Here is an 18,857-nt window from a genome sequence, read left to right as displayed (position 1 = left end):
GCCATGTTGAAGATGGAGGTGGATACTAGAGGGAGGTGGCCACAAGCCAAGGGACTCCTGGGGCCACCGAAGCTGGAAGAGGAAGGAAGGAGCCTCCCCTGGAGCCTCAGGGGAGCTCGGCCCTTGCAGCATCTTGATGTCCCGCCTCTTGCCTCCAGAGCTGCGCAAGAACGAACGTCTGCTGTCTGGAGCCACCCAGCTATGGTGGAAGCCAAGATGGGTCAGGCATCTACCGTATAAACAGAGCGTCTCAAGTTGGTCAAGAAAGACAGGCAGATCACCCAAGAGAAAAATGGACAGAAGAGGATTTCCAATGGCCATGAATACTGCAATGCTGCTCACTCCATTAACCTTGAAGAGACAAATTGCGGGGGTGGTGGTGGGGGAGCGGGGCGGGGGGAAGCCGAACACCAGGACAGGGAGAGCAGGAACACAGGCCGCCACAGGGTGGGGTGGGGCCGCTTTATCTAGGGTGTTGAACCTGTGACGGCCTCACTCACTCCTGGGCAGACACCCCGCAGGAAGGCAGGTGTGCACCCACGTGCACAGCAGCACTGCCCACAGACGCGCGCACCACGGGGCATCTCCACAGTGGAACAAGCACATGAATAGAGGCGTTTCTGCGAGGTCGTCAGAGCAGGGAAGGGAAGGGACCACGCTACCTGCAAGAACAGCCCTGAATCACAAAGCCAGTGTCGGCCAGAAGAAGCCAGGCACACATGAAGGGTCGAGAATAAAGAAACACAACAGCCTTGTTTAGGACCCCATCCCGCGCTCAGGAGCTCGGAGGTGCGGCCAATGCTCCTGCGTCTGCAGAGTCCCCGGTGGTGCCCTTGGGGGAGGGGAGCGGCTTCGGGGCGGGGCGGGCGTTTCCGGTCTTCTCTTGGATGGTGGACGCCTGGGGTTCACTTATGACGAATCATTAGGCTGCACGTTTGCTTCGTGTCCTCTTCTGAGTTCGTTATATTTCACAACAAAAAAGGTTAAAAACAAACAAAACCAAACGACAGCGGGCAGGTAGCAGAGGCACAGCCAGGCCACGCCCTCTCCCAGGACTGAACAGCCTTTTGACAACTGTGCCCTGGCTGTCCACTTCCTAACGAGGACCTCGGGCTGAGCTTTCCGCCCTGGCCTCCGAATGTGGCCCCTCCCTCGCCACTGCCTGCATCCACCCTGCAACCCCCAAACTTCTGTCCTGAGCGACCCTCCTGGGCATCAGCTCCACCACCGCAGGTGCCTGCCAGGCCCTCACTCAAACCCCAGCAGCCAGGCCCTGCTGTGGGTGCCGGTGCGGGCAGGCCAGGTGGGAACGCAGAGGGGGAGCCCCTGCCAGCGGCAGAGTCAGACAGACCTGCAGGACGTGTGGGAGGCACTGGGCAGGGAGGCTCGGGGCGGTCACTGTGGGGAGGGCAGGAAGCCCCCGGCCCAGGCTGGGAGAGGGGCCGCCGCATCGTGGACTCACTCCCCAGGCGCCCGCGGAGGAGGCTTCTCTTAGGGTCTTGAGCCGGCGCCCTTCCCCGGATGTGCGCGCCTTGCCCGTGCCGTACAGACCGGCAAAGCGTCCCCACTCCCCACCCACCGCAGGCTGAGGCGGTGTGCTCTTCCTGAGGTGGGTCGAGGCCTGGCCGGGCCTCGGCCTGTGGATGACGTCCGGGCACCTGGGCACCTGCCCCAGGCGGGCGGGACATCTGTCCTTCTTCGCTCGTACCGCGCGTATATGACGTCCACGCTCCACGAGGCAGAGACGGACAAGGAGCCATCAACATATAAATAAAAGAAGGTCGGGCGATCCGTGCGAAGAAGGAAATAGAGATGAAAACCGCCGAAAGGGGGCCGCGGAGGAGGGCGGGGGGGAACGACCGGGCACTGCAGGGGAGGGCTGTGCGAGGTGGGGACAGCAAGCGCCCCGGCCTTTAGGGGAGCTTGGCGAGGGGCTGGGGGGGTGCCCTCTAGGGGGAGGGGGCTGGGGGCCTTCAGCAGCAGACGCCCCGCGACTCTCAAACCCAACCTGCGGTTTACAGACAGGAGCCGGGAGGGGCAGAGGGGGCACAGCCCCCACCCCCGCAAACCTGTCAATCTCAGCTTGGTGGCCACGCCCCCTGGAAGGCGGAAGGCCGAGGTCTCCCCCTCCTCTCCCTCAGGAGGCCCCTATCCATACGAGCTCCGCCTCTGGGTTCCCTTTAAGCCAAACGTAAGCTCCAACTCCTCTGCCTCTGCATGACGTCCACGTTACGTCATCTTGGGTTTCCATGGCAACAGAGACAGGCAGGCAATGACACGTCTTCTTGAAGAAAAGACTTGGGGGCCCAACGGACCCTCTGTGTCTGACTCTAGGCGCCTTGTTCCAGGCAGAATGCTGGGGTAGGGGCTGGGCTGCATCTGGGAAGCACCCCCCCCGCAAAATTCCTTTCCCTGCCTGAGTCATGCAGACCCTCTGGGCAGGCTGGCTGGGCTCATTCACACGACAGACACTTAGCTCCGTGGAATGGGAGGGGTCTTCCCTACTCCTCCCACCGGCCCCCTCCCTCCACGCTGCGCTGTAATTGTGCCTTCGACAGCGGATCAGCTGCTCCCCGCTCGCCGTAGGCTGCTGGGCTGGGATGTGGGGCGGTGTACGTCTCCTCTACGAGGCTTGGGGAGGGGGCACAGGTTGAGCAGTGAGGTTGTGCTGAGGCTGCGATGGGTGGCTGGACGGGAGGGCACGGACCCTCAGCCGAAAGCCCTCAGGAAGCTTGGCTGCAGGTCACGTCACAGACTCGCTTTCACACATACGCCACCCTGGGATGCTGCGTCACTCGGAGGTATGCACCGGCGCCTGCATGTGCGGGCGGGCACGAGCGTCCTGTGTGCATTGGGCGTGCGTGTGACAACGGAGCGCGGGGGACCTGCGCGCTTTGCCGAACCCGCAAGGCCCCCGGCCCCGCGCCGCCCCTTCCAGGCCCAGCCACAACGCCCACCCAGGTGCGCTCCCACCCGTTGCCCTGCAGGCCGATGGTGGGTTTGACTGCCGGTTGAAGGGCAGGTGGACTGCAGGCGCCAGCCCAGCCCTGAGAGGCCCAGGCGAGCGGGGCAGGTGGGGGGAGGTGCAGGTCTGCCCCCGGCTTCAGCGTCCCAAGTACCAGCCACCTGTGGCTCCGCACCGAGCGCCCGCGGCAGGCGGTTCTGGACAAACGCCCTCTCTCCGCTTCTTGGCCACGTCCCGCCTGCCACGCAGCCTCCCTCACCTCCGCCACCACCGTGCCGTTGCCGGCAGCGCTTCGTGATCTGGTCCGTCGGAAGCCCCTTCTGCCTCCCCCACCCCCTCAGGTAGAGCTGAACCTCAGGTAGAGCTGGAACTGGCACCCCTTCTCCACCTCGGGACGCCCATCTCCCACTGGCTCTCTCAGACCTGCAGAGGTGGAGCTGGCTCGCGGGGAGGGGGCTGCAGTCTCCATGGGACAGGGGGAGCTGATGTCCAGCAGTCCTACCCCCACCCGAGCTGCCCCGCTCTACCGCGGACGGGAATCTGGGAGGCACGTCGAGTCTGCGCAAGGCTGGACACCCACGGCCCTTCTGGAACATCCAGGCAGGGACTCTTCCCGCGGAGGCCCCGGATCCTCGGGGGGGCCTGAGGACAACCTCCTGCGCTTGGGCCGACCCCTGCCCGGCCGGCTGCCAACGGGTCAGCCGCAGTTCCCCCCCCCCCCCGCCACTCTCTCACCCCTGCACACGCCCCTCGCACATCCGTGCACACACACCAGTATACCTGCGACCCCCGCACACCCAACACTCGTGCGCACACTCGGCCCCCCACCCGCCCCCCAGCTCCGCTCCACAAGGACAAATGTGCAAATGGCTCACAGGCGGCTCCAACGGGCAGCTGCAGCAGGATGCAGTCGCAGGACAAGGATGCGGAGGAAGGATGCGGTTCCAGACGCTTCTCAGCTGGGGCGCGGCGGGGGAGGGGCCGAGCCCCAGACCGAGGCTGCCGTTGTTGCCAGGGAGATGCAGGCTGGAGGAGGCGAGCAGTGCGTCTGCCGCCGCCGCCCCGCCTCCCACGCGTGCCCGTAGGAGCTGTGCCGCCCCCCCAACCTGTCACTGGCTTAGACACGCACACCGCATCCACCCACGGCACACATCTCACACACACACCATTCACACGCTGCACACACATATACATACACCTCACACACTCACACCACCGCACTGCAGGGGGGGCGGGGAGGGGACAGACACCCTGGCCAGCATCCTACCCTGGGGATGTCCAGGCTCCCAGGCACCACTTCGTCGGGCGCGCAGTCTTGCCCCCTTTGGTCCGCTTGGTTCAGGCACAGCTGGGTTGGGCCCCCACCCGCCCAGAGGGCCTCCTCCTCACGGCTCGGCGTCCAAAGCCCCGACTGTCCGCTTTCGGAGGGCAAGCCTGTGGCTCCTGGTAGCCGCTGTGGCCCAGAGCCTGCACAGCGCCGGGCATAGAGCAGCCGCCACGCAGGCGCGTTGTCCGAGTGAGCAGGTGAGCGGGGCCCGTGGTCTCACGACCCCGGGGCTCAGCCCAGCAGGGTCGGGGCTCCACACCTGGGCTCACAGCTGGCCGAGGAGCGATGGCGCGGCTGTGTCATGCCTTTTTGCTGTTGACTAGTGCCCCGTGTTGCGGATGTGTCCCGTCTTATCTATTCAGTCGCCAGGCTCTGGACTGTTCGTCCCGGGTGTGTCTACTGTTGACAGCGTTGCTGCCAGCGTTCTTGGACTAGTGTTTGTGTGGACACAGGGCTTTCATTTCTCTTGGGCAGGTACTTAGGAGTGGAATTGCTGGGTCGTATGGTACTTTACATGTAGTTTTTAAAGAAAATGTTTTAACTTTTTTCCAAAGTGGCTGCAGCATTTCATATTCCCATCAGCGGTGCAGAAGGGCTTGGCTTCACCCCCGCCCCGGACGCGTGTTACCATCTCTCCTTTTTGCTGCAGCCGTCTGTATTCGCTCGCGAGGGCTGCCATAACTAAGTACCACAGACCGAGTGGCTTAAACAACAGGAATTATTTCCTTATGATTCTGGAGGTTGGAAGTCAGACATCAAGGTGTCGTCAGGGTTGGTTTCCTCTGGGCCTCTCTCCTTGCCTTATAGAGGCCCGCTTCTCCCTGTGTCTTCAGATGGCCTTTCCTCTGCGTGTATCTGTGTCCTAATCTCCTTTTCCTTTTTTTTTTAAGCCTTTAAAAAATAAATAAATAATTAATTATGGGCTGCATTGGGTCTTTGTTGCTGCGCGCGGGCTTTCTCTAGTTGCAGCGAGCGGGGGCTACTCTTCGCTGCGGAGCATGGGCTCTAGGCACGTGGGCTTCAGTAGTTGTGGCTCGCGGGCTCTAGAGCGCAGGCTCAGTAGTTGTGGAGCACAGGGTTAGCTGCTCCGCGGCATGTGGGATCTTCCCGGACCAGGGCTCGAAGCCATGTCCCCTGCATTGGCAGGCGGATTCTTAACCACTGCGCCACCAGGGAAGTCCCTAACCTCCTTTTCTTATAAGGACACTAGTCAGAATGGATTAAGGCCACCCATATGACTTCATTTTAACTTAATTATCTCTTTAAAGACCATATTTCCACATACTGTCACAGGCTGAGGTCCTGAGGGTTAGGGCTTCTACGTATGAATTTTGGGAGGAAACAATTCTGCTCATAACGCTGACCTCGTACCCACTAGTAGGATGAGTGATATCTCACCGTGGTTTGAATCTGCATCCCTAATAACTAATCTAAGGAAGAAATAGAGAATTTTATTCAAGGCAACCTGAGGATTATAACTCAGAAAACTCTGAGGACTGTTCAGCTTGCTAGAAGTTGAAGGCACAGCTCTATACATTTTCAAGACAAAGCGTTGTTCATCGAAATGACCCTGACATTTTATGTAAAGTTCACCGAAAATACACACTCCAGCTCTACACGTATGAATCGAGTGCAGGTCACCATGACCGTAACAGTACTAGGAAAAGAAGGAAGGAGGGAAAAAAAAAAATGATCTTTTTGGTGAGGCAGAGATTCTTGCTCTTGAGGAGGGCCCAGGGCAGAGAGTATGGTCTGCTTAAATTTTCTTGTCTTGTCTTAAAAACATACATTTTATTCCATCATTAACTATACATCTCTTCGTGGGTTTCTTAGCCACCTGTATATCTTTGGTGAAATGTTTGTTTAAATGTTCTGAACATTTTTCAATTGGGTTGTTTGTCTTGTTGTTACTGAGTTTTAAAAACTCTTCATATATTCTGGATACAAGTCCTTCAGCAGGTAGAAGATTTGCAGTCTCCCCCAGTCTGTGACTTGTCTTTTCACTTTCTTGATAGTCTCCTTTGAAGTGCAAAAGCTTGTAGTTTTGATAAAGTCCAAGGAATCAATTTTCTCTTTTATGTGTCGTGCTTTTGGTGTTGTGTTAAGAACTGACCCAAGGCCATGAATATTTTCTCATTTTTTCTTCCAGTGGTTTTGTAATTTTAACTTTTACATTTAAGCCTATGATGCATTTTGAGGTAGCTTGTGTGTACGATCAAGTTATAGGTCTAAGTTATTATTATTTTTTGCATGTGGATATCCGGTTGTCTCAGCACCTTTTGTTAAAATCACTAATCTTTTCATGTTAAGTTGTCTTGACATCTTTGTCAACAACCAGCTGTCCATACATATGTGGGTTCATTTCTGGACGCTTAATTCTGTTTCACTGATGTGTGTCTCAATCCTTATGCCTACAGTATGTCTTTTGCCACTGGGGCTTTGTAGCGTTTTGAAGTGGCGGAGTGTATCTGTTCTAATTTTGTCCTTTTAGAAATTGTTTTGGCTCTTCTGAGTCCTTCCATTTTCATATAAACTTTAGGATCAACTTGTCTATTTCTACAGAGTTCTGCTAGAAATTTGATAGGAATTGCATCGAATCTATAGATTAATTCTGGGAGAATCACCATCTGGACGAAGACTTGAGTCTTCTAATCCATGAAGAAAGAATATCTCTCCATTTATTTAGATCTGGATTTTCCTCAGCTCAAGTCTCGTGCTTCTTTTGTTAAATTTATTCCCAAGTATTCTATTACTTTCAGTGCTACTATGAATGAAAAATTCTCCCTAATTTCATTTCAAATTGTTCATTTCTAGTATATAAAAACAATTGATTTTTGTATATTGATCTTATATCCTGAGATCTTACTAAACTATTTCTAAGTATGGGATCATATCATCTGTAAATAAAGACAGCTATTTTTCCATTCCAATTCAAGCATGATCTTTTCTTTGTCCTGCCTTGTTGTGCAGGCTGGACTCTACAGCACAATGTCGAACAGCAGGGTGAGCGTGGACGGTGACGTCTCCTCCCCATCTGAAGGTGAGAGTTGGTGGTCTTTCACTACTGAATATGATCACCACTGTAAGTTTTTCTGTACATGCCCTTTTACCGGGTTTAGAAAGTTCCCTTCTACTTCTACTTTTTTGAAAGTATTTTTTTTTAAATCATCAATGAGTATTGGCTTCCTGAAAAAGAATTTCAGATTCTTTTTGTGTCTATTAAAATGATCATTTCTTTGTCTTTCATGTTATCTATATAGTATAGTACATTAATTAACTTTTTGAATATTAAACCAACATTGAATTCCTGGGATAAATTCTTTTTTATGTGTTGCTGGATTTCACTGGTATTTTTTTAAATCTCATAATAGCTTTTTATTATGATTTTTAAAAATCAATTTATTTATTTAATTTATTTATTTTTGGCCGCGCTGGGTCTTCCTTGCTGCGTGGGTGCTTTCTCTAGTTGCAGCGAGCGGGGGCTACTCTTCGTTGCGGTGCGTGGGCTTCTCATTGCGGTGGCTTCTCTTGTTGTGGAGCACAGGCTCCAGGCACGCGGGCCTCCGTAACTGTGGCCCACGGGCTCCAGAGCGCAGGCTCAGTAGTTGTGGCACACGGGCCCAGCTGCTCCGCAGCATGTGGGATCTTCCCGGACCGGGGCATGAACCTGTGTCCCCTGCATTGGCAGGCAGACTCCCAACCACTGCGCCACCAGGGAAGCCCTCGCTGGTATTTTTTATTAAGGATTTTTGTGTCAATGTCCAGGAGGAATGTTGGTGTGTATATAGCTTTCTTTCCCCTGTAATGTCTTTGTCTACCTTTGGACGCAGGAGGTGCTCTCACCTCCTCTACAGGCTGTGAAAGGTTATTTTTGCTGTTATTCCTTCTCAAGCATTGTCTGCAGGCCTCTGGTGTTTCTGACAAGAAGTCAGCTTTAATCGTGTTGCTGGTTCTCTGCACAGAAGGAGTAGTTTTTCTCTTGCTACTTTCAAGATTTCCTCTTTGTCTTTGGGTTTTAAAGTTTAACTGTGGGCTTCCCTGGTGGCACAGTGGTTAAGAATCTGCCTGCCAATGCAGGGGACGTGGTTTCGAGCCCTGGTCTGGAAAGATCCCACATGCCACGGAGCAACTAAACCCATGCGCCACAACTACTGAGCCCGTGCTCTAGAGCCCTCGGGCCACAACTACTGAGCCCACGTGCCACAACTACTGAAGCCCGCGTGCCTAGAGCCTGTGCTCAGCAACAAAGAGAAGCCACCGCAATGAGAAGCTCGCGCACAGCATCGAAGAGTAGCCCCCGCTGGCCGCAACTAGAGAAAGTCGGCACGCAGCAACGAAGACCCAACGCAGCCAAAAATAAATAAATAAAATTAATTAATTAAAAAAAAATTTAGCTGTGATACATCTTTGTTTTTATCCTATTTGGGGCTCATTGAGCTTATTGGGTTCGTAGATAAATGCTTTTCATCAAATTTGGAATGGTTTTTGCCATTAGTTATTGAAATACTTTTTCTGTCCCTCTCTTTCCTCTGCTTGTGGGACTCCATGTGTGTGTGTGGTGTGTGTGGTGTGTGCCTGTGTGCGCGCATGTGTCTGTTGCTGTCTCACAGGCTCTGGGCCACCAGGGAAGTCCTTGGGATGCTTTTCATTGTTCTTTTTTTTCTCTTCCTTCAGGTTGGATAATTTCTAGTTATGTCTTTAAGTGTTGATCTAACTTAAAGGTATATACTTAAATATGTCTTTTATTAAGCCCTCTAGTAAATTTTTTATTTTAGTTATTGTTTTTCAATTCCAGAATTCCCGTTTGATTCTTTTTAAAATGTCGTTTATTGAGATTTATTTATTTAAATCACTTTCATCATATTTTCCTTTAACTCTACACATGGCTTCCATTCATTTTTTGCTCTAAGTCCAATGCCTAGGTCCACTAAGAACAGTTTCTATTACCTGCTTTTCTCCTGAATATTGGTCACACTTTTCCTGTTTCTTTGCCTGTCTTGTAATTTTTGGTTGAAAAATACACGTTTTAATTGGCTCATCATTTGTAACAAATATACTAACCAATGTCAGCTACTAGGAGGGGAAATGGGGATGGGGAGAGGGTATTATGGGAACTCTGATTTTCTGCTTAATTTTTCTCTAACCCTGAAATTTCTTATCAGGGGACTTCCCTGGTGGCCCAGTGGTTAAGAATCTGCCTTCCAAGGCAGGTGACATGGGTTCGATCCCTGATTGGAGAACTAAGATCCCATATGCTGCGGGGCAACTAAGTCCTGGCACTCTAGAGCCCACGTGCCACAACGGCAGATCCCATGTGCTGCAACAAATATCCCACGTGCCGCAACTAAGACCCGACACAGCCAAATAGATAAATAAATATTTTTTAAAAAAGTCTATTAACCAAAACAACTAGCTGTCTTAGATTATATTTTGAAACAACTATGGATTATGGTATTTTCCCCTGAGGGTAGAGGTTAGCTGTTCAGCAATTTCCTGGACTAAATCTGTAGGCTGTTTCCTTGTGGTGTGTGGCACTGATCTCCCTGCCAGGGCAACAGATAAATGACAAAGACCCTTCCTCTTAGGACGTTATTTTCAATGATACTTGTTAGCGGTACAAGGACCAGAATTAGAAAAAAATACAGACTAGATTCTATGTGTCCAGTGACAATAAATGGGTGATCAAAGGGTTGTCCTCTGCTTCATATTAGTGTCAGTAGGTCCCCTACAAGTACTCAGAATAAACATTGCTTAAGGGGTCGGAATGTTATACATTGTTGTTTTGTTGTATGAAGTATTGGGACAATTGATAAAATTAGGATTGAGAAGATTAAGGACAGTGTGCTCCCTGTTTGTTGTGAATGGATCATACAATTGTGTTTGCAAATAAGAAGTACCATTCTGGCTTGATGCGGGGGGCTGTGTTGAGGAGGTTAGGAGGAGTATAATGGTCTGGGTCCCCTAGAAGTTCGGATGAGACTAGTACCAGTATTAGTGAGATTAGAAATAGGAACAAGGCATACCAGATATCTTTAATTGTGCAGTGTGGATGAAACGGGATTTTGTTCATATCGCATTAGATCCTTGTTGGACTCTTAGAGCCTGTTTCATGAGGAGTAATGGGTGAAGAACTACTAAAGCTGCAGCAATCAGTGAATGGGAGGATAAAGTGGAAGGTGAAGAGCAGGGGAAAGGGTGGCTTTATCCACTGAGAATCCTCCTCAGCTGCATTTGACTGGGTTAGTGCCAATGTAAGGAATTGCTGGAAGGAGATTTGTAATGTAATGTAACTCGCCACAACTAGAGAAAGCCCGTGACAGCAACGAAGACCCAACACAGCCAAAAATAAATAAATAAATTATTTTAAGAGAAAAAAGCTATTAAGCCTCATGATAAGACATAACCTGTAAATGCTGTGGCTATTAAACAGCAGGATGATTCCAACATTTCATGTCTCTCGGAAGCTGTAAGATCCGTAATACAGACCTCTCCCAACATGGGCAAACAAGCAAGCAAAGGATATGGAGACTCCATTTCCATTAAGTATCGGCGAATTCACCCATAGTCTCCATCTTGGGAGATACGGGTTATGGACAAGAAGGCAGTTATTGATACATGATAAAGTATTGCTAGGAATAACCCTGTTAAGATACGTAAAATTAAACAAATACCAAGCTGAGAACCAAATTTCATCATGATGAGAGATTTAAAGAGCTGGTAAATCAATAAATGAATCGTTGACAGTTTTGCTTAATGGGTAGGTTTTTCTAATGTTGGTCATTAGTGGGGTTTTTTAAATAAATTTATTTATTTATTTATTTTTGGCTTCATTGGGTCTTTGTTGCTGTGCGTGGGCTTTAGTTGCGGTAAGCGGGGGCTACTCTTCATTGCGGTGTGCAGGCTTCTCATTGCGGTGTCTTCTCTTGCTGCGGAGCACAGGCTCTAGGCACACGGGCTTCCGTAGTTGTAGCACGCAGGCTCAGTAGTTATGGCTCACTGGCTGTAGAGAGCAGGTTCAGTAGTTGTGGTACACAGGCTTAGTTGCTCTGTGGCATGTGGAATCTTCCTGGAGCAGGGCTTGAACCCATGTCCCCTGCACTGGCAGGCAGATTCTTACCCACTGTGCCACCAGAGAAGCCCTGGTCATTAGTGTTTATATAGTTGAAAGACGATGATTTTCATGGCATTGGCCATGGTTACACTCCACATAAGAATAATCATGACATACGCTGGATTTATTTTAAGTACATTTTGGTAGTTAGTTTTGAAGGTTTTCCTTCAAAAGCTTCCTTACTTATGGTGGGCTTGGGTTGATTGTGAGTGGTCGCATTGGTTCTGGCATTGTAATAAGTTTTGGTGGGTCGTCTTTGAGCTTAATGGTTTCTAAGTTTCTTTAGTGGGACTGTTGTTAGTTTGTGGTTATACAACAGCTGTGCCTACGGAGCAGTAGCCTGAGCCTTGTGTTTCTAACAAAACTGTCTTAGGGCTGTTTCTTTTGGGGTTGATAATGGGGCGTGCAGTGATCCTTTTGCTGAAAAAGTTGAGGAGCAGGGATTGTGTTTCAGTTTAAGGGGATGGGAACTGAATAATTTATGCTACGGGAGATTCCGACTTTTTCTGAGGAAGCTGCAGGAACGCTGTGTGGTGTAGGTACGGTACGTGACTGGTGACTGTTACGGGTTGGTCCCTGCTTATTGGTGCTCTGGTTATGATGGAGATCACCCGTGGACATTAAATAGGGTTGTACTTAAGTGTGACGAGGAAGGAGAGCAAACGTAATTTAACTGGGCCTATATGTGTCTGCCGTAGGCTGTGAATAATAGCTTTGGAGCATATACAGAGCGTGGCTTTGAAGAACGCACGTGTGAAGCTGTGGAGCCATGCTAGGCAGGGTTTTCGCTGTCAGTAGTTAGTACAATGAGGCCTAGTTGACTTGAGAGGAGTATGTACGCTGAGGCAGTGATGAATGTATCGACCCCTATTAGGATGATGGGGATGTTGGATCCTGAGATGACGTTGCTGCACCCGAGCAAGGGCGCTTGTCCCCTCGGAGCAGAAAGCAACTCCTGACAGCAGGTGTCTGCAGCAAAGAAAGGGTTTATTTGCAGGCTTTAAACAAGGGCATGAGAGACAAGCCTCAGATCCACTCAGACCAGCTCAGATAAGCCTCCGACCAGCCTGATCTTTGAGGGGATTTTTTAAAAAGGGGAACAAAGAAAGAGGCTGGGATTCATCACTGTTTTGTGACATTTCTGTGACATTTGTGAATCTAGTTTCAGGAGTCAGGCTGTCTCTGGTTTACGTTCTCAGGCCAGGCGGTCCATGGCTGGGGGGTCTGTGAGCTCATCTTGCCCTGGAGAAACAACCTGAGTGTGTATTAACGATGGTGTCTACAAGGGCAATTTCAGTACATTAGCGATGTTATCAACAGCAGTCATCTTAGTCACCTGACTCTGGTTGATTAGTGCTCAGTTAGCACAGGACTGAGGTCAGAGGGAACAAGAAAGGGAATAAAGTTTTGGGTGGAGAGACGAATCATGAACTCAGTAAGGGAACTCGGCTTTAGGGGGACTTGGTGTCACTACTACAAATAACTCTCTAATTAAACTGATTGCTGGCGGCAGGGCTGCATTGGTAAGCCTTGGTAATAGTCGTCATCGCCATTAGTGGAAGAAAGGTTTAGGCCATGGGCTAAAATTATGGTACGGCTGTGAATACGTGCGTGATTTGAATGTGCCAAGGAAAATAATATAGATGATGTGAGGCCATGAGCAGTTCTAAGCCCCTGCAACATCAAGGTGTCGGGTAAGAACACGCACTGCCAGTGTGGCCCGCGGAGAAGCAGCGGTGAGTGGGTTGCGCTGTTATAATTATTCCTCATTAGGATGATGTAAGGATTGGATCTGCTCTGTGGCTTTAAGGGGTTTGGGAGTTTGGGTGCTGCAGCTGCAGGAACCGTAGATCCCACCGTCGGGGCTTCTACACCCGCCGTGCAGTCAGAGGTGTAACGCGTAGAGGGGTGTTTTTACTGTAAAAGCTATTGTGTATGTTAATCGTATGAAAATATTGAATCGAGAGTCAGATGTTGCTTGGGTTCGGTACTGGATCATTAAAAAGTTTGGGGAGGGCTTCCCTGGTGGCGCAGCGGTTAAGAATCCACCTGCCAATGCAAGGGACACGGGTTCGAGCCCTGGCCCGGGAAGATCCCACATGACGCGGAGCAACTAAGCCCGTGCGCCACAGCTACTAAGCCTGAGTTCTAGAGCCCACGAGCCACAACTACTGACCCCGCGTGTCACGACTACTGAAGCCCGCGTGCCTAGAGCCCATGCTCTGCAACAAGAGAAGCCACGACAATGAGAAGCCCACGCACCGCAACGAAGAGTAGCCCCCGCTCGCCGCAACTAGAGAAAGCCCGCGCGCAGCAACGAAGACCCAGTGCAGCCAAAAAAAAAAAAAAGTTTGGGGAACCAGTGATATATCCGAGGGGTCCAGCAACTGCAGCTGAGGGCCCAGAGGGCAGGGTGGGCTGGGACGCCCTCCGGCTTCCATCCAAGCAGTCAGCCCTGCTTCGGGTCCCATGCCCCTGGGTGACAGAGCCCAGGGCCAGGGTGGGGCGGAGGCTGTGCGAGTTCCCGCGTGTGGAGAGGTGGGGGGAGGTAGGGCTGCGTCAGGTGGCTGTAGCGGGCAGAAGTCGGGTGCTGGGGAGGGTCATGCGTGTGACATACAGGTGGACTCAGTCACCTCCTCAGCCCAGTCAGGATCCCGGCCCCACCTCTGTCCAGACACGCCCACACAGGGGCCATAAAGCCTCGAGAGAGAGGAGAGGGCAGGGAGAACGAGGACCGGACGTCTGGATCCCTGGGCCGCTGGCTAGCTGGGTCTGCAGCTGCAGGTCCCCCAGAGCGCTGTCTACACTGAGGAGGGGACCCCAGCATGAGGAGGTAATGCCCAGCGCCTGCAAACCCGGGTCCCCACCCAAACACCCTACCCACAGCTTTGCTGTGTGGTCACTTGGGTCCAGGAGCCCTGGACTCAGGGAACAGCCCCTGAGGCACCTGGGTCCCCAGTGCAGGCCGGTTTCAGAAGGGAGTCGGGGCTCTGTCTGCAAACCAGTGTCTGGCTGGTTCCCAGGAGCGCCGGCTCCTCCCGGGTGTTAAGGGCTTGGGGACAGAACTCTTCCTCCCGAGTCCTCCAGAATGATTGTAGCCCCTGGGCTCCAGCTCCAAAGGCCACCCCTGTGGCTCCTGAGAGAGACCACTGTCCCTTGGGGTCCCTTGACCCTGTGGAGAGTCACCCGGGAGCCCCTGGAAGCAGGTGGGAGGCACCAGGGCCAAAGAAGGCAGGTCTGTGACTGACGAAATGAAAGTGGGGGTCAAGACGCTGAGCCGGGGCTGGAGGCTGGGGGGCGATGCGGGCAGGGCAGCTGGAGCCCAAGGGGTCGTCACCCCGGGAGCTGGGGTGTGAGCCCCAGGGAAGCACTGGGGCTCCTCCAGGACCCTGAGGTCAGAGGCCATTTCTCCTGAGGGGGGTCTCCCTCCGCCCCCTCCACCTGTGGCAGGGGTGGGGGGCCCCTCCCCCTCTAAGCCAGCGCTCTCCCCGGCCCTCCTGTCCTGGGGGTTTCTCCTAGGGACCCCAGCGTGGGCCAGGGGCGGGCTGATCAGTGACATGGGGACCTCTTGGTGTCCAGAGCCTCTGTCTGGGGAGAGGCAGGGTAGCTGACCAGACTGGGCCAGTGCCCTGCAGTCCAGGGCAGGCCCCTGCCCTTTGCCCCCTGGGAGTGCAAGGGAACCTCCACCCCAAAGTGCTGAGTCACCGGGAGGAGCGAAGGTCTTTGTGGGGCTGGAATCGGGGCATCAGGCAGGAAGCCTTGATGGGCCGCCCCTGGCCCCTCCCCCCCAGCCACGTGCTCCCAGCCCGGCCCAGCTGCGGAGCAGAAACTTTCCTGCCCACGGACTGACACTGCCGAGAGATAGATGCACTGAGGCGTGTCAAACATTCTGAGTTTATTTAAGCAAAACTCGATTGAAATCGGGGCGGCATCCAATCTAGCAGACAGAAAGGAGCTCCAAGGAGCTGGACAGAGTGAAAGGCTTCTACAGGCCGGGGGTGGGGAGGTGGGGTGAACAAGGAAGTTCCTGTAAGCGAAGGGCGCTGGTTGTGGTCGGGTCACCTTCCTTCAGGGGAAGGCAGGGCCGCGAGTGTCGCCTGGCGGTTCCGGATTGTCTGGCTCAGGATATTCCATCGCGGGGAGGGAGGGGAGGGAGGGGAGGGGAGGGGAAGGGAGGGGAGGGGAGGGGAGGGGAGGGAGGGGAGGGGAGGGGAGGGGAGGGAGGGGAGGGGAGGGGAGGGAGGGGAGGGGAGGGGAGGGAGGGGAGGGGAGGGGAGGGCAGCGCCCACCCGGTACTGAGGCCTCAGTTTGGTGATGAAGGCTCTCAGCCCAGCAACTCCACTGGGGGCCTGTTGTCTTGTATTTTAATAATGCAAAAGACACGGGGCACATGCACACCACACACGCGCACGCTACGCACACCCACACCACGCACACGGCAATGCACACGCACAGGCACGGGCGGGTACCGTAACCCAACGCCACGCATCCCCGCCGCAGTCAGCCCCGGCCGTCCTCTGCTCTCCCGACCCGGTCTGTCTTGGGTGAGGCCTCCTCGCTGCTGAGTCCCTTAGTCGCCTTCTGTCCTGTGCGTCCCTCCACACTTCCTGCCTTCGGCCATTGCTCCTCAGAGCCCCTGCTTGGGCTGGGTCCTCGAGCTCCTTGAGGTCAGGCTAGACGTGTCCCGGCGGAGCACCCCATCTTCCCCGCCCCTCCTGGGCTTCCCGCCCAGGTAACGGCCCCGGCGTCCACCCACGGCTCTGGGACAGAGCGAAGTGCTACCTGCCTCTGAGGAGCCACGGGCACAGCCTCAGGGCTGCTGCGGGCTTGAGCGCCTGCCAGCTGAGCCCCAAGCCCGCGCCCCATCAGTGCTACAGCCCCACTGCGCCAGGCCCCGACGGTGCGGCCGGCACAGGCCGCGGAGCCAGAGGCAACGCTGGGACCACCAGATCCACGCGGTAACCCGGGCCTGCAGGGTGGGGTCCGAGGGCCCGGGAGCAGGTGTGGGCCTGTGGAGGCCCCATCTCTGTGCCTGCGTGGCCTGCTCTGTGACGTGGGGGACAGTAAACCACCTGTGGACCTGATCAGGACCCGGCCCTTGGCCCCCCTGGCTGGACCATCGCCAGCCCTGCCAGGCGTCATGTCTGGAGGTCGCGGGGCAGAGGCAGAGCCTTGCCTGTCTCTCACTCTCCTCCCTGGTCCCCCAGGCTTCTCCTGATCACCAGCCTGGGTGCTGTGTTTCTGCTACAGGCGAGCTCAGCATGGACCCCCCAGGTACGTGCGGGGTCCTCACCCAGCCGCCCCGTGGCTTCCGCCCTCAGCCCCACCAGCAGGGGGTGGAGAAAGGCACCAGCTGGCCTAGGGCAGGGGAGGCGTGGCACCCATGGGATTGCAGGTCCTGTGCACCGGGCGGGCCCGTGGGCACTGGGGGGACCCTCAGGATGAGGGGAGCGGCCCCTCTGCAGGGTCTGATGGACAAGCCACAACCACCCCAGGTGAGCCAGGTGGAGGAGGGGGCCTGATGACGCTCACCTGTGCTGTGAAGCCCAGGGCACTTCCACATGCAGGGCTGCCCAGGGGCCAGGACTGTGCTGGGGCCGTGTTCTTCACCAGCCGTGCACCCTGGGAGTGCCAGGCGAAGACGGAGACACAGGAGGACCAGCACAGCTGTCCCACAGCTGCTGGGCACCGGTCACTGGGCTGGGTCACCCGTTTCATTTGCTCCCCTGCCCCACTGGCCCCGCAAGGAAGTACGGGCAGAGGAACCGGCCACCAGGGGACAGGTGGTGCAAGTACAGACCCCATGCTGTCCCCAAGTCTCCCCCAAAGCCACACGGCCTCCAGCCAGTCCCCAGAGGAGGACCCTTGGAGGACCACACTGAGCCTCACTTGCGACCTCTCTCTCCCAGGTCCTCGTCCAGACCAAAGGCAAAGCCGGGGCTGAGCAGGGCACAGAGGAGTGAGTGCCCCCGGCAGCCTCTTGCGCCTTTCCCTGTGCCCCCTTCGGGCCTGCCTTGAGCTGGGGGCCTTCATGCATGGAGGGGGGATCCTGTCCAGCAGCTTTGGGGAGGGGAGGCACGGGAGCCCCTGAGATCCGTGAGCAACCGAGCAGAGCGCGGGGCCTGGAGGATCCAGTCCCCCCTCCTGCCCCGCCCAGCTCCCCTGCTCCCCCGTAGCCTCCAGGGTGGCTCCCGCCCGGGGTGGCCAAGGCAGCAGACTGAGCCAGCCGTGCCCCCTTCCGCTACCCATGTGAGACGGCCGGCCAGGCAGGAGGACGCAGCATCACCTGTAGACTGGGCTCCGCTGACCTCTGCACAGGAGGGAGCCCCGGCCAAGCCCATGGAGCCTTCTCAAGGCCTCCCCTTCGGGGACCTTCCCGGGCCCGACGTCGGCACGCCTGGCCCGAGGGTCTGGGTTGGGGGTTGGGCAGGGGTGCCGTCCTGGGGTCTCCCGCTGCACACAGTGACCTGACCCAGACGCTCTTGCTACAGGGCCTGGGGCGCCCGAGCGGTGGAGCCTCCGGAGAAGGACAGCCAGCTCATGTGGTTCCTCATGGCACCAAAGCTCTTGGCCACCACCGGGGAGAAGCGGCAAGGTCAGGGCAGGCACTGTCCCCTGGGGAGAGGGGCGCAAGTTCATGGCAGGGGGCTCGCAAGGGGCCGACTTGGATGAGTGAAGCCTCGGGAGGGAAACTGAGGCCACACTTCCCTGTGTCTGTCCCTAGGTGCCGAGGCCCTGGCGGAGACCGAGGACACCCTGGGCCGTGTCCCAAGCCCCAGGTGGGGCCCTGAGCCTGACCATGACAGCCTGCACCACAGCTGGCCCGAGGAGGCCCAGGGGGAGGCAAGGCCCTGGGCTCGGGCGCTGCCACCTCAGCAGGTGCTTCAAGGGCCAGAGGAGGACCGAGACCACATCTACCACCCCAAGGAGGAGCCCTGGGAGCCTTGACCCCCCCACAGCTGCAAAAATAAACCCTGCAAAGAGGCGGCGGCCACATATGTCTTCAAGAACAGTGATTGTGGACCCCACCTGCTCTGTCTGGGAGAAGGGGGGCCACAGGCTGGCCCCGGGCAGCCCCAGGCTGACGCTTGGCTCCTTGCACCCAGCGCCCATGCGCTGGGAGCTGTCTGCTTCCCCCAGGCCTCCTCATGTGCTGGGGTGTGGACGGAGCTACTCTGGGCTCCCCGCGGACAGGACCGGAGAATGGAAAGGACTCAGGAGCAGGGAGCCCAGTCGCTGACTGCTCGGGGACGGGGGGGCAAGTGGACAGGTGCTCAGGGGGACGGGGGACAAGTGGACAGGTGCTCGGGGACGGGGGGGCAAGTGGACAGGTGCTCAGGGGGACAGGGGACAAGTGGACGTGCTCAGGGGGACGGCAGGCAGGTGCACAGGTGAGTGGGGGTGGACTTGGGCCCAGCCTGTCTGTCCTCATTTTCTGGGCAGTTGCCGGCGCT

At 55.2% G+C, this 18,857-nt stretch overlaps 1 protein-coding gene across 1 annotated transcript; it reads left to right on the top strand.

Moving 5' to 3' along the window:
• Positions 1–3,888: 3,888 nt before the first annotated feature.
• PRAP1 (proline rich acidic protein 1) lies at positions 3,889–18,360 on the top strand (the record flags this gene model as incomplete). The annotated part of the gene is made up of 7 exons (XM_079900019.1): positions 3,889–4,046; positions 4,339–4,489; positions 16,081–16,361; positions 16,611–16,677; positions 17,313–17,362; positions 17,895–17,998; positions 18,128–18,360. The coding sequence occupies 7 exons, from the start codon at positions 3,889–3,891 to the stop codon at positions 18,349–18,351; spliced, it is 1,035 nt and encodes a 344-aa protein (XP_079756145.1). The 3' UTR covers positions 18,352–18,360.
• Between the last annotated feature and the right edge of the window lie 497 nt (positions 18,361–18,857).

The sequence above is a fragment of the Stenella coeruleoalba genome (genome assembly GCF_951394435.1).
Source record: "Stenella coeruleoalba genome assembly, chromosome: 16".
In the NCBI taxonomy this organism is placed as follows: Eukaryota; Metazoa; Chordata; class Mammalia; order Artiodactyla; family Delphinidae; genus Stenella; species Stenella coeruleoalba.
This window is presented reverse-complemented; position numbering and strand designations above follow the sequence as displayed.